The 14,646-nt window shown below is 33.8% G+C and overlaps 1 protein-coding gene across 1 annotated transcript in view; it reads left to right on the top strand.

The window, feature by feature from the left end:
* Positions 1–14,646, top strand: part of HOOK1 (hook microtubule tethering protein 1) — a 68,057-nt gene that overhangs the window by 39,400 nt on the left and 14,011 nt on the right. Inside the window, exons 12-17 of the mRNA XM_047082349.1 lie at positions 1,039–1,205; positions 7,787–7,927; positions 9,402–9,603; positions 10,156–10,266; positions 12,991–13,078; positions 13,159–13,219. Of these exons, the coding sequence (XP_046938305.1) occupies positions 1,039–1,205; positions 7,787–7,927; positions 9,402–9,603; positions 10,156–10,266; positions 12,991–13,078; positions 13,159–13,219 (770 nt within the window). The remainder of the gene's footprint in view (positions 1–1,038; positions 1,206–7,786; positions 7,928–9,401; positions 9,604–10,155; positions 10,267–12,990; positions 13,079–13,158; positions 13,220–14,646) is intronic.

The raw sequence follows: 14,646 nt of genomic DNA, 5'->3' as shown, positions 1-14,646 counted from the left end.
AGAAAAATTGCTTTCTCCTGTAGTCTTCCCAGGAAGACTTTTCTGAGCCTTTGTGTTGGTCATTGCCCATTGGTCATTGTGTTGGTCGTTGTGTTGGTCAAAGGCAAGTATTTGTAACTTGCCTATATGGTGTTGAAGGCACTCACTTGCTTTTAATTTCCTATTAGTAGCTCACTGTGTCGGTATACAGCCTCCTTCACATAACTGGGTTGAATTAATTACATCTATTGAAAAAACAATCGCAAACCTATGTAGTAATATGTTCAAAATCATAATAGGGCAACTTTTTTTCAAAGGAAGCTTAATATAATCATACGTAAACTTCTGGTCTTACATATGACCAGGTTACAGCCTTTTAAAAAGGTTTTAAAAGATGTTTTTAAATGGAAAAGAAAAAGAACTGAAGCAAATCATGTTTGTTGCATTAATATGTAAGTAAAGTGAAAATGTATCAGGTACTGATATCGATGTGATTCTAAATTTTTAGCCATTTTAAATTATAAGCAAACAGTCACAATGTGCAAATGGATTTAGTTCAGCTTTTTGTTACTGATTCATTAACCAAATAATGTGCTTGTCTCTGAAGACATGATATGTAACTGATAATTTTCTGCTGTGAACCTAAAATAACTTGTGCATGTGTGTGTATTTTAGCTTATTAGGTAACAGCATCCTAATAGTAAATTTATAACTAAAAGAGGAACAAATTAATTTTTCAAAGCTTATCAGTACATCAGATTTTAAAGACTCAGAAAAATTTTCTTACCGAAACTAGGGCAAGCATAACATTTTGAAGATATTCTCCTTGTATGTTTTAAGTCGGTTTTCTCTGTAGTAACCAAATTACTTTGATTTCTTTTGTTTGACTCAAACATCCTAGACCCCTAGGGTCTAGGATCCAGCTTTGGAAGGATCCTTAGAAATTATGTTGTCTGATTGACCAAGCTAATTTAATGGCTTGGTCACATAGCAGTGTGGGGCTCTGGACTCTTAAGTTTTTTTGCTATTGATGCTTATATTTGTGTATTTGTTTTTTAGGTGACTGCACTTCAAGATGAAAAGAACTCATTAGTTTCTGAGAATGAGATGATGAATGAAAAACTTGACCAGTTGGATGGATCTTTTGATGATCCAAATACAATGGTTGCAAAAAAGTATTTTCATGCACAGTTACAACTAGAACAATTACAGGAAGAAAACTTCAGGTAGCATTTTTAGTAAAAACCATTCCATGGATTTCTGTTAAACCAGGAGTTAAGAAGTCCTATCAGTGATGAATTATTAAGCATTTTATAGTGTGCTATAGCATGCTATAACTTTATAGTATGCTTAGAACACTGAAAATAGAAGCTCTGAAAATATCAAATGGTGTAAATAGTTCCTGCCTTCATGGGGCTTGCAATCTAGTTAGGCAAGTGGGATATGTGTATAAAAAGAAAGCAGTTCAAAATAATTTGTGATTAGGGCCAAATAAAGGCCATAGGCAAGTCCAATAGGAGTTTAAGGGAATGACTGCCGAGATCTGGGGGGAATGGGGTGTTTCTTACATAGGAGAGGGAACCTGATAATAAATGGAAAAAATGGAAATCTTAACCTAAAGAGGTGCTTTCTATTTAAATTTTTGTATTTTTTCTTTGAAAAAAAAGGTGGTGTACATCTTTATTTTTTATTTATTTTTTTAAATGTTTTTTTAATGTTTATTTCTGAGACAGAGAGCATGAGTGGGGGAGGGGCAGAGAGAGAGGGAGACACAGAATCTGAAGCAGGCTCCAGGCTCCGAGCTGTCAGCACAGAGCCCAACACAGGGCTTGAACTCACAAACCGTGAGATCGTGACCTCAAGCCGAAGTTGGTTGCTCAACCTACTAAGCCACCCAGGCGCCTCACATCCTACCTTTAATAAACACTGTCTCTTGTGTGCTAGTAGCCTAGCCTTGGACTCTATAAGGCCTTGGGAAGAGGCACTCTAATTGTACTGTATGTATTTTTTGTTACTTTTTTAAAATATAATTTCAAACAAACACAGTAACACTTGCAAGAATAGCACAAAAAACTCCTTTATATCTTTTGCTCAGATTCTGCAGTAGTTTGGCAGTGTTTTCCATTTGTTTTAGCGGTCTCTCTACATATTCTTACAGATGCATATATTTTTTCCTGAACCACTTGAGAGTACACTGGAGACATGCACTTTTATCCCTGTATACTTTGGCATACATTTCCTAAAACAAGAATACTTTCTTATAAACCACAGTGTAGTGATTAAAATTAGGGAATTTGCCATTGATACATATTACCATCTAATCCACAGATTGTATTCAAATTCCAGTAGTTGTTTCATTGTCCTGTAGAGCTATTTTTTTTCCCGTTTCAGAATCCAATCCAGGATCATGCATTGCATTTAGTATTATTCTTACTCAATGGACTACACATCCATTACTGTCATCAATTATTTGATGCTGGAATTATCCCAGATTCGACCACTGGGAATCCTTTCAGTTGGCCCCTGTGTCCTTTCCAACCTGTCACTATCCTTTGAGCACGTTCTTACTTTCCTGCACAACAAAATATTCTAGACTCATTCTCCTTCTTTCCAGACTCTGCAGTCAGCCATTTCTCCAAGGATTTTTAATTCCTTCTAGTGGAGAATGTTATTTAGAAACAAAGACCTGTGCTCCAAATGAGTGCTTTGGTCCTTGCTTCTAGGCCACTTTGGAGTACAGAGCTAGGAAATACACTAGCACAGGTTCCTACGACCGACGTTCACACTTGCCTGTGTCCACACGCTGGAATATACACATGTCTGCATTTATTCTATTTCTCAGTATGAACAGTGAGTTCATATTGACATCTTTCCTTTTAGTCCCCTGTCTTCGGGGTTCATTCTGATCTGCACTTCCATATTGTCAACTCCTCCAGTGGTGAGAAACCTGGCTCCCATTTTCCTGAACATATATTCTCATATACTTAATCCTAAAACACATAGAAAGCAATTTAAGAATTGCAGTCTTACCTTTTTAATACAAAATATTATTAGACTTCAGTATGTTTATGGTTCTTTTACAAGGTAACATTTACATGTTGTGAAATGAAAAAATACTGCGTCCAATTTAATGTGCTAACAAAGGCATACATTTGTGTTATCACACTTTTATCAATATATAGTTCATTTCAATCACTGAAAAAAGTTCTTTTATGCTTCTTCCCAGTCAACCCCTACCTCCCAGAGGCTAATTACTCTTCTGAGTATTTTTCAGCATTGGTTAGTTTTCTCTAATCTAGAGCATCATATAAATTGAATAATGCAGCATGAACTTCTTGGTGATTGGCTTCTTTTGCTCAGCATTTTTGTGAGCTTCATTTATGTTTTGAATGTATCTGTAATTCATTATTTTTTATTGCTAAGTAGTATTCAAATATTTGGAATTATTCTACATTATACCACACTTTTATTTATCCATTTCCCTTTAGATGGGCATTTTGGGTTTCCCAATTGGGGTTAATATAAGTAAAACTAGTCTGAACATTATAATACAAGACTTTTTAAAGACATATGTTTTCTTATTTCCCATTGGTAAATATATACAGCAGTATTGCTGAGTTATGCACTAGCTGTTTAATTGTGAAAGATACTGCCAAACCGTTTTCCAAAGCGGCGATAACATTTTATACTCTATGAGCAGAGTTTGCTGCTTATTGCTCTAATTGTTCTGTCTGGTAGGATATTTTGTTCTTATCTGTCTTTTTAACTTTAAACATTTCAGGGAAAATGTAGTAGTATTTCATTATGGCTTTAATTGGCATTTTTCTGACAACAAATGATGTGATAAGCCCCTTTTCAAGTGCTTATTGGCAGTATATCTTACTTTGTGAAGTGTCTCTTCACACTGTTGAGCTGTTTTTAAATTGGGTTGTTTGTCATTATCAATTCGTTGTAGGAGGTTTTAAAAATTTGGGTACAAATCCTTTTGTCAGATATATGCATAGTAATATTTCACTCATTCTGTGACTTGCCTTTTCATTTTTTAAATGGGGTCTTTCAAAGAGGAAAAGTTCTTAACTTAGATGATGTCTGATTTATCAATATTTTTAATATTAGTGTTTTTTGTGTATTGTCCAAGAAATCTTTGTCTACTTCCATGCCATGAAGATACTCTCTATTATGCTCTTCTAGAAACTTCACAGTTTTATCTTTTACATTTAAGGCTATAGTCCATCTTGAATTGTTTTCTAAAACAATGGTTTAAGGTATAGAGGTCAAGCTTTATTTATTTTTATTTTTTATTTATTTTGTTATTTTTTATTTGTTATATTTGTTATGTTATTTGTTATGTTATTTGTTATTATTTGTTTATAACAAACAAATATTTGTTATTTTGTTATTTGTTATTTATTCATGTGAGATCATGACCTGAGCCAGAATCAAGAGCTGGACACTTAACCAACTGAGCCACCCAGGCGTCCCTATTTTTATTTTTGTTTTCCATATGGATATCTAGTCATTACAGTTGCATCATTGAAGATATTTTAATTTTACTCCACATTGCTTTGTATCTTCATGAAAAATGGTATCATAAAATTGGGTTCATCTTCTAGACTCTCTAGTTGTTTTCTATTGATCAGATTGTCTTTATGCCTGTATGATGTGATCTTGATTACTTTAGCTCTAAAGTAAGTTTAAAATCAGGTAGTATAAGTATTCCGACTTTGTTCTTTCTTTTCAGAATTTGTTTTGGCTATTCCAAGTCTTTTTGCATTTTCACATCTGTCAGTCAATTTCCATTTAAAAAAACCTTTTGTGATTATGATTTAGGTTCTGTAAAATTAATGTCTTAGCTATATTGAGAATTACCGTCTATGAACATGGTATCTTCATTTATTTAAGTCTTTAGTTTCTCCCAGCAATATTGTGTTGTTTCTCGCAGAGAAGTTTTGTGTTTTGTTAACTTTATTCCCATGTAGATGCTATTACCAATACAATTAAAATTATTCTGAAAAGTGGCTGCTAATAGGTACAATTCATTTTTATATATTGAAACTCAAGCTTTTATTTTGAAACTTTTATGTCTTCTGAAACTTTTATGTCTTCACTTATTGATTCTAGAAGATGGTTTATGTAGAAAATTCTAAGGCATCCATAGTCATCTAATCTATTAATAGAGCTTTACATCTTCCTTTTATTATTTCTGCCCTGTATTTATTTTTCTTGCATTGAACAAGAGAAGACATCTTACTTTATTCCAGGTCTTAGGGGGGAAATGTTCAATTAAGTACCATCAAGTATAATACTTGCTGTAAAGTTTTTTAATGTGTTTTTTTTTCTGTTTGAAGGAATTCCCCCTTTATTTCTGGCTTGCTAAGAGTTTTTATTACTAATTGTTTTTGTCAAATGATTTTTCTACATCTTGAAATGACAGTGTGGTTTTCTTTTTCATTCTTTCATTATGATTGTTTTATTTTTTGATTGTTGAACAATCTTATATTTCAGGGTTAGACCACTTTGGTCATACTTATTATTCTGCATATATATTAACTAGATTCAGTTTGCTTATAGATTGAGAGAATTTTTTTTTTTTTTTTGGTTGTCTTCATAATAGATACTGGTCTATAACTTTTTTCTCTTGTAATGCCTTTTTTTAGGTTGTCAGAGTTCTGCTAGTCTCATGGAATAATTGGGAAGAATTCTCTCCTGTTTTCTGAAAGAGTTTATGTGTGAATGATATTAAACAATCTGGGCCTATGGTTTTCTTTGTGAAAGAGCTTTTAATGACAATATAATTTCATCAGTGCTCATAGGGCTTCTTAGATTTTCTGTTTCATCTATGTCAGTTTGATAAGTTGTGCTTTTCAAGGTATATGCTTATATTGTCTAAGACGTTGAATCTGTTGGCATAAAGTTGTTCATAATATTCTTTCATTGTCCTTTTAATGACTGTAGGAGCTATACTGATGCTTGCTTTTTCATTCCTGGTATTGGTAATTTGTATTTTTTCTCATTTTTCTTGATTACTCTTACTAGGGTTTCATCAATGTTATTAATCTATTCACTTTATTAGCTTTCCGTATTATTAGTTGTACATCTCTGTTCTTTCTTTCTTTCCTTTTATTTACTTTGGATTTAATTTGCTCTTCTTTTCCTAGCCTCTTAAGGTTGAAATTTGGATTGATTTTAAGACTTTCTTCATTTCTAATATATAAGCCTTTAAAATTGTAAATTCTCCTCCAAGCACTGGTTTAGCCACGTTCCCCAAATTTAACTGGTTGTCTTTCTGTTGTTATTCTGTCTGAATTATTTTCCAGTTTCCTTCGTGATTTCTTCCTTGACTTGTGGGTTGTTTAGAAACATGCTGTTTAATTTCCAAGTATTTAAGGCTTTTCTAGACTTCTTATTGTGACTGATTTCTAATTTAAGTCTCTTATGGTTAGAGAACATATTGCATGGGATTGCAGTCTTTTGATATGTATTAATACTTACTGCTCATCATGTTTCATTGTGATTAGTGTTACATGTGCACTTGCAAAAATGTGTGTTCTGTCATTTTTGACTGACATGTTCTATACATGTCAACTGAATCATGTTGGTTAATAATGTTCAGATCTCTTCTGTATTTTTATGTTTAGTTTTTTTTGTTTGTTTGTTTAGTTCTGTCATTCATTAGAGACTGGTATTAAACAATGATTGTGGATTTCTACCCTTGATTCTATCAGTTTTTGTTTCATGTATTTTAAAACTATTTTTAGGTGTATATATACATTGATGATATGGCTTTCTAGTAATTGACCCTTTTATAATTATGAAACATTTCTTTGTAATACTTTTTTTGTCTTAAAATTTATTTTGTTTGATGTTAACATAACCACCCCAATTTCCTTTGCTTACTGTTTTCATGGTGTTTTTAAATACTTTTACTTTTAATCTGTGTCTTTATGTTTAAAATATCCCTTGTATAATTAATGTATATTTGAGCCTTTTTCGTTTAGTCTGATAGTCTCTGCCTTTTCATTTGGTGTGTTTAATCTATTGGCCTTTTATGTAATTTTTGTTATGGTTGTATTTAGGTCTGTCAATTTGCTGTTTTTCATTTGTCATATCTATTCCTTTCCTTTATCTTCCTTTCCTGCATCCTTTTGGAATCAAATATTTTTTTAATATTTGATATTAAACACTGTATTGCCTTTTTCCTTTTTTTTTAAAGTTTATTTATTTTGACAGAGCGAGAGAGAGGAAAAAAAAAAAACAAAAAACGAACGAGTTGGGGAGGAGCAGAATCCCAAGCAGGCTCCTTACCATCAGTGCAGAACCTGACATGGGGCTCAAACTCATGAACTGTGAGATCATGACCTGAGCTGAGTTCAAGAGTCAGACGCTTAACTGACTGAGCCACCAGACTTCCGCATCTTCTTACTTTTTGTTTTTACCATAGAGTTTGAAGTATTTATCCATAACTTATCATAGTCTACTTAGAGTTAATATTTTACCATTTCACACGTGATGTATATTTTTGAGTAATTATATATCTATACATTTTCTCTTCACCTTTTGAGATTAAAACCCCTTTTAGAACTAGTGATAACCAAGCACCATATTTCAGAAGTGAAAATGAAAATTCAGAACATTAGTTTATTCTCAGCCAGTTTTAAACCCGGGAGCCAGAAGTGTCTTATTCTTTTAGTCTTTCTTTTAAGTGTAGAATTTTAAAGAACATTTTAAAAGTATGTCTTGCTAAGCTCATGTCTCAGAAAACAAATAATGGAAATTACATTATAAATACTTATTTTGTTTATGCAAGGCTTGAAGCTGCAAAAGATGATTATCGTGTTCACTGTGAAGAACTTGAAAAGCAACTAATTGAATTTCAACATAGGAATGATGAACTGACTAGTCTTGCTGAAGAAACAAGAGCCCTGAAAGATGAAATAGATGTCCTTAGGTATGCCATGTCTGAATATAATTATGTCGCTTCTAAGTTATTAGTCATTTCAGTATTCCATATTTTAATCAGGGATTCGTAGGGTTATTTCTACATATCAAGTACTGATCAGTTTTTTCCAGGCTCCTAGTCTTTACTTAATTTATGCTTGTTGATAGTAATTGCAGTTTAAGGATAATATTCAATCTTTGTTAGCACAATTTCATATTAGAATTTGTAAACCCAAAATGATACCTTTTTCTTTTTTTGAGAGAGATAGAGAGTGAGCACACACACAGCCAGGGAGGGGCAGAGAGAGAGAGAGAGAGAAAGAATGAATCTCAAGCATATCTGACAGCACAGAGCCCGTTTGGGGGAGGGGGGGGGTGATATCTTTTTCTTAAGATTGTGTAAACTGAATTACTTTTAGATACGTTTAGCTTCATCTCCTTGTACTCATTAGTTTATTTTGTGAACTTTTTACATGAGGGAAAGTATTCTCACAATCCATATTTTGGCATTTGATATAAAATAGATATAGGTAAGTATCTTAACATTTATTTCAGGGTTATCCCAAGGTTCTCTTACTGTCTTTGACAATATAAAATTTATATTTAGCTTTTCCTATGAATTGTTAGTCAAGCAAACAGACTATCCATATGCTCTTTATATTTTCTGTTAAATTTTCTTTTTTAAAAAAATTTTTAAAATATTTTATTTACTTTCGAGAGTCAGAGAGAGAGACAGAGCATCAGCAGGGGAGGGGCAGAGAGAGAGAGGGAGACAGAATCCGAAGCAGGTTCCAGACTCTGAGCTGTCATCACAGAGCCCGACATGGGGCTTGAATCCAGGAACTGCAAGATCATGACCTGAGCTGAAGTCAGACCCTCAACCTACTGGGCCTTTTCTGTTAAATTTTCTTAATTAGCCATTTTGTTGCCCAGTTTTTATGTCCATTTGAAACAAAATCTTCCTACCATTCATTTGAACTTGCATGTGATGGAAAGTGATTGGGTTTATGTATTTATTTTTGCTCTAGTTGGCCAGGTAAGCACAACTCCAAAGGGATGTGCTTTGTCAAACAAATTATAAGTCAACTACCTAAGTATATCAAATACTTAGAATAAAACTGCACTAAATGTTAAACACAAAGCACAATTGGCCTGTAAGCTTCAGAGAAGCTTGGAATTGTTCAGTTACATTTACAAAACCATTCTTTTTTAGACATTGTGCTGTATGAAACGGTTTGATAATTTAGTGTGTCAAATTTAAGGCATTTTTGTTTTGATACCTTTATAACAAAAAGGTTCCACACTGGACTTGAGTCTTTTTCTAAAGTTCTCATACAGTTTGATTCTTTTGCTGTCTGTCCGATTTTCTTTTCTGTTGTTTCAGCCAATTGATAGTTAATCTAGCTGACTAATTTTAGAGCCAGAATAGAAATGTTAATGTGCATTTACTAGCTTTTACCCAGTAACATGTAGCTTTATTATAGGGCTACCTCTGATAAAGCTAATAAACTAGAATCAACGGTCGAGATGTATCGTCAGAAATTACAAGATCTGAATGACCTTCGCAAGCAGGTGAAAACTTTACAAGAAACAAACATGATGTATATGCATAACACAGTCAGCTTAGAAGAAGAATTAAAGAAGGCAAATGCAGCACGTACACAATTAGAAACGTACAAGAGGCAGGTAAGAAAATATGTCAATTTTTTTTAATCATTGTAGCTGAAAGAGCTCAACTTTCTTATTCTTTCTGATACTTTAAGAATGATAGAGAGGTGAAGAACATTGCCTATAACCAGCTGTGAGCTTATTATGATGACAGATTTCTCCTACCTGTAATTTTAATTCCAGGATTGATAGTTGAGTTTGAGTTATCTAGGTCTTTCCCCTTTTTATTCTCTTCTGAGCTTGTATATATTGGGAGGCATTTTACTGCTTATTATTAGCATTTCTGGTAACTAATAATAATTGCCTAGAGAATGGAGCTATAGCCGGTAATATTCTGTTTAGCTGTTTATCAAGCAACCTAGAGAAACAGTAGAGTACAAGAATGATTTTTTTATTAAATTATTATTTGAGTATTTTAAAATTTATGTTAACTCTTATCCACATGCTATTTTCACAAGTATTGAGGATTACTAGATTATATTCTTCGTCTAAGTTTTATTTCCAATCAGTTTCTCATTTATTGACCTCTGAAAAACTATTAATATTATATACCCTTGTTTTCGACAAAAGGTTCAAGATCTTCACAATAAACTTTCCTCTGAATCCAAAAGGGCAGATACACTAGCATTTGAAATGAAGCGGCTTGAAGAAAAACATGAAGCTTTACTTAAGGAAAAAGAGGTAAACATAAATACAGTTGATAAGTTATACGCCTATCTTCTTTTAGTTTTTAATATTATCCTTGCTATTCTAAGATTGGAAGTCACATCAGTCAGTTCTTCTGTCTTTCTCCAAATTAGAGTGTTGGTGTAAAAGGAAGTAGAAAGAATTCACCCTACAGTTTCGTTACTTTCCTTCCCAAGGGAAGATGGAGTCACAGAGGCAAGGCCCCTATGTCTCAGTGCGTGCGTTCCCATTCTAGACCGTTGGCTCCTTGAGAGCAGGCACCATAGATGGGATTTTTTTGATGGCTTTATTGAGATATAATGTATATGCCATCAATTTTGCCTACTTAAAGTGTACCATGCAGCAGTTTTTAGTACATTTGTAGTTGTGCAGCCATCCCCACAGTCAGATTTTAGAACACTCTCCTCACCCCATCAGTGTGCCGACTAGCAGCTGCTCTCTGTTCTGGTTCCCTCCCGCCCAGCTTCAGCAACCACTACTCTACTGTCTTTCTCTATAGATTTGCCCAGTCTGTCCAGAATATGTCATTATACACTTTGTGGGTTTTGTGACTGGATTCATTCATTTAGCTTAATGCTTTCAAAGTTTATCCATTTCGTAGTATGAATCAGTACTTTGTTTTCATGCTGAATAATACCCTATTCTGTGGACATACCACATTTTATTTATCCTTTCATCATTTTATGGACATTTGGGCTATTTCTGCTTTTTGCCTATTAAACAGTCAACGTGGCTATGAACGTTTATTTGCAGTTTTTAGGTTGACATGTGTTTCATCTCTTGAGTATATACCTACGAACGGTACTGCTGGATCATATGATAACTACGTTTAACCTTTTAAGGAAATACCAGACTGTATTCTAAAGTAGATGAACCATTTTTCATTCTCAGCAATTTGTGAAGGTTTCCGATTTCTCCACATCCCTGCCAACACTTACCAGCCTTTTAATTTTAGCTGTCTTAGTGACTATGAAGTGGTATGCCATTGTGTTCCCGTAATGACTGACGAATTTGAGCATCTTTTCATGTACTTGTTGGCCATTTGTATATCTTCCTTGAAGAAATTATCTCTTCAAATCACTTATTCACATACTATTTAAATTATTTGCCTTTTTATTATTGAGTTGTAAGAATTCTTTATATATTCTGGACATAAGCTCCTTCTCAGATATATGATTTGCAAATATGTTCTTTTATTCTGTGAGTTGTCTTCTTACTTTTTTTTTTTTTTTAATTTTTTTTTTTTTCAACGTTTATTTATTTTTGGGACAGAGAGAGACAGAGCATGAATGGGGGAGGGGCAGAGAGAGAGGGAGACACAGAATCGGAAACAGGCTCCAGGTCTTCTTACTTTTTTGATGGTATGGTTTGCAGCAGAATAGTTTTTCATTGATGAAATCAGAGTTAGCCATTTTATTCTTTTGTGTATTTTTTGGTACTATTTCTATGAAATCATTGAATAATGTGAGGTTATAAAGATTTGTGTTTTTTTGTTTTCTTTTAGTTTTATAGTTTTAGCTCTTATATTTATTCTGTGACAAATTTTGAATTTTTGTATATGGTATAAGATAGGAGTCTCAACTTCATTCTTTTCTGAGTGGTATTCAGTTGTCCCAGCACTATTGTTCTTTCCCTATTGGATTGTCTTGATACCCTTGTTAAAAATCAATTGACCATGAGACTGTAGTGATAGATACATTATACGTTTGTCAGAACCCATAAAAGTAAAAAAGAAACAGTCAACTCTAATGTTAAAAATCAATAATGGCTCATCAATTCTTTTTTTTTTTTTATGTTGATTCATTTTAGAGAGAGAGAGAGACAGAGCTTGAGCAGGGGAGGGGCAGAGAGAGAGGGAGACAGAGAACTCGAAGCAGGCTCCAGGCTCCACACTATCAGCACAGAGACCGACATGAACTTGAACTCATGAGCCATGAGATCATGACCTCAACCGAAGTTGGATGCTTAACTGACTGAGCCACCCAGGAGCTCCCTCATCAATTCTTAAAATAACCACAAACTTTACCTCGCTCACTATTCAGAACACCTTTGCAAGGATCTAAGTATCAGCATTTCCATTTTGATGGTGTGGATCCTAAAGCCAAAGAACTAAATAACTCACCCTGCATAATTTAACTAGGAAATAGGGAACCTGGAATTCAAGCCACGATCTATTTGCCTCCAGAGTCCATACTTTTTACTAATTACTCCACAGTTGCATATTTGTACTCTGTTGCATAATTACATCAGTTTGGTTCAAAGGTATATTATCTTTGAAATCACAAGATTTGTGTCGTATAAAGATTATTTACGTGATTTAGCACTAAAACTAAAATATTGTCATTTTTATTTTTTTTATTTTATTTATTTATTTATTTTTTTAAACATTTATTTATTTTTGAGACAGAGAGAGAGAGAGCATGAACAGGGGAGGGTCAGAGAAAGAGGGAGACACAGAATCCGAAACAGGCTCCAGGTTCTGAGCTGTCAGCACAGAGCCTGATGCGGGGCTCGAACCCACAGACTGTGAGATCATGACCTGAGCCGAAGTCGGACGCTTAACCAACTGAGCCACCCAGGCGCCCCAAATATTGTCATTTTTAAATAACTAAGCAACAATTAGGAAATTAGTTTGCTAAGATAAATTGTTATAACCATAAAGTACATTTCTTGTGGAAACAATTAATTGTTTTGCTCATGTAAACAATTCTTTTTTAGAGACTAATAGAACAACGTGATACTCTGAAAGAAACGAATGAAGAGCTTCGATGTTCACAAGTACAACAAGATCATCTAAACCAAACAGGTGAATTTTGTTGGATTTTTGAAAGTTTTTTTTTAATGATAGAAATGCTGAAATGTTGATCTTTCATTGTTGTTGTTTAGATGCATCTGCTACAAAAAGTTTTGAGAATCTTGCTGCTGAGATTATGCCTGTGGAATACAGGTAAATGTGTTTCTATTAATTGATAATATTAGAAATGTGATTTCTTTAAAAAAATGATTAGCCTTTAAAATGTTCCATTTTATGAGTCATAGAGCTCAAAATACCTTGTCTCACCTGCTTGAGCTTCTTAGATTGTTATTGCTACTTTAGCAGTTTTAGGTCTTATCAGAAGTAAAATTTCACAGACTTGCTGAATGAGATATTCTGGTTTTTATGATATGACTTTTACTGTGTTGAACTTCTTTCCTTACCCATAAGCTCTACGGAAAACCCTTTTTATACATGGCCTTTAAATCCACATGGGTGAAGCCAATAGGAAAGGGGCTGTCAAATATAGCAGGAGGATTAAGCAGAAGTTAAATAAAATATAAATTTTAGAGATTCTTCTTCACCAGCTTTTATTTTCGTATTTTACTGCTATGTTTACTTGTAGGCATTTGACTAATCTGGTAGTTTTTATGGTTTTCTTTTTTGTGGTAAGAGTTTTAATTATTACTTCAAATTCTACCTTTTAAGCAGATTTATTGAGATACAACTCACCCATTTACAGTTGTACAGCTCAGTGGTTTTTAGTGTAGACCTAGAGTTGTGCAGCCATCTAATTTGAGAACATTTCATTCCCCCAGAAGGATACCCTGTCCCTATTAGCAGTCATTCCTCATTCCTGCTTCTCCTCCAGCTCCAGCCCCAGGCAACCAAGAGTTGACTCTTTGTCCATTTGCTTGTTACAGAATTTCATATACATACAGTCATACAATATGCAGCCTTTTGTGACTGACTTGTTTCACTTAGCGTATAGTTTGCAAATTTGTTGACTTTCATTTTGTTCAACTTTTGTTGTTAAGACAGAGCTCTTTACCTGTTGGACTGGAAAGCAACTTGTTAGTTAGTATCCAGTGATATTAATATCACTTTAAAATAGCCATATGAGTCTATAGTTTAAAGTCATGATGCTGTCATTCAGAAGAACACAAACTGAGATTAATTGAAATTAGTTGCTTCTGAGAAATTGCATTAGGGAGGCAGGTAGGAGAACATTACTTTTTTCTTTAATATCATTCCTATCATTTGCATTTTAGAAAATATGTGTATGTAAACTTTTAATAAAGATTTTTTTTGAAAACAAAAATAATCTAGAGACAGTGATAGGCCTGTCATCATGAAAGTACATTTAAAAATATTAAGCAAACTAGGGGCACCTGGGTGGGCCCAGTTGGTTAAGCATCCAACTTTGGCTCAGGTCATGATCTCCCAGTTCACGAGTTCGAGCCCTAAGTTGGGCTCTGTGCTGACAGCTCAGAGCCTGGAGCCTGCTTTGGATTTGTGTCTCCCTCTCTCTCTGCCCCTCCCTTGCTCTCTCTCTCTCTGTCTCTCTGTCTCTCTCAAAAATAAATAAACATTAAAAAAATAAAAATATTAAACAAACT

This window comes from Lynx rufus, unplaced genomic scaffold (assembly GCF_022079265.1).
Source record: "Lynx rufus isolate CCGP_SWC_20201006 ecotype Redwood Valley unplaced genomic scaffold, mLynRuf1.p SCAF_2, whole genome shotgun sequence".
Classification (NCBI taxonomy): domain Eukaryota; kingdom Metazoa; phylum Chordata; class Mammalia; order Carnivora; family Felidae; genus Lynx; species Lynx rufus.
The sequence above is the reverse complement of the archived record's forward strand: the minus strand, read 5'-3'. Positions and strand labels throughout refer to the sequence as shown.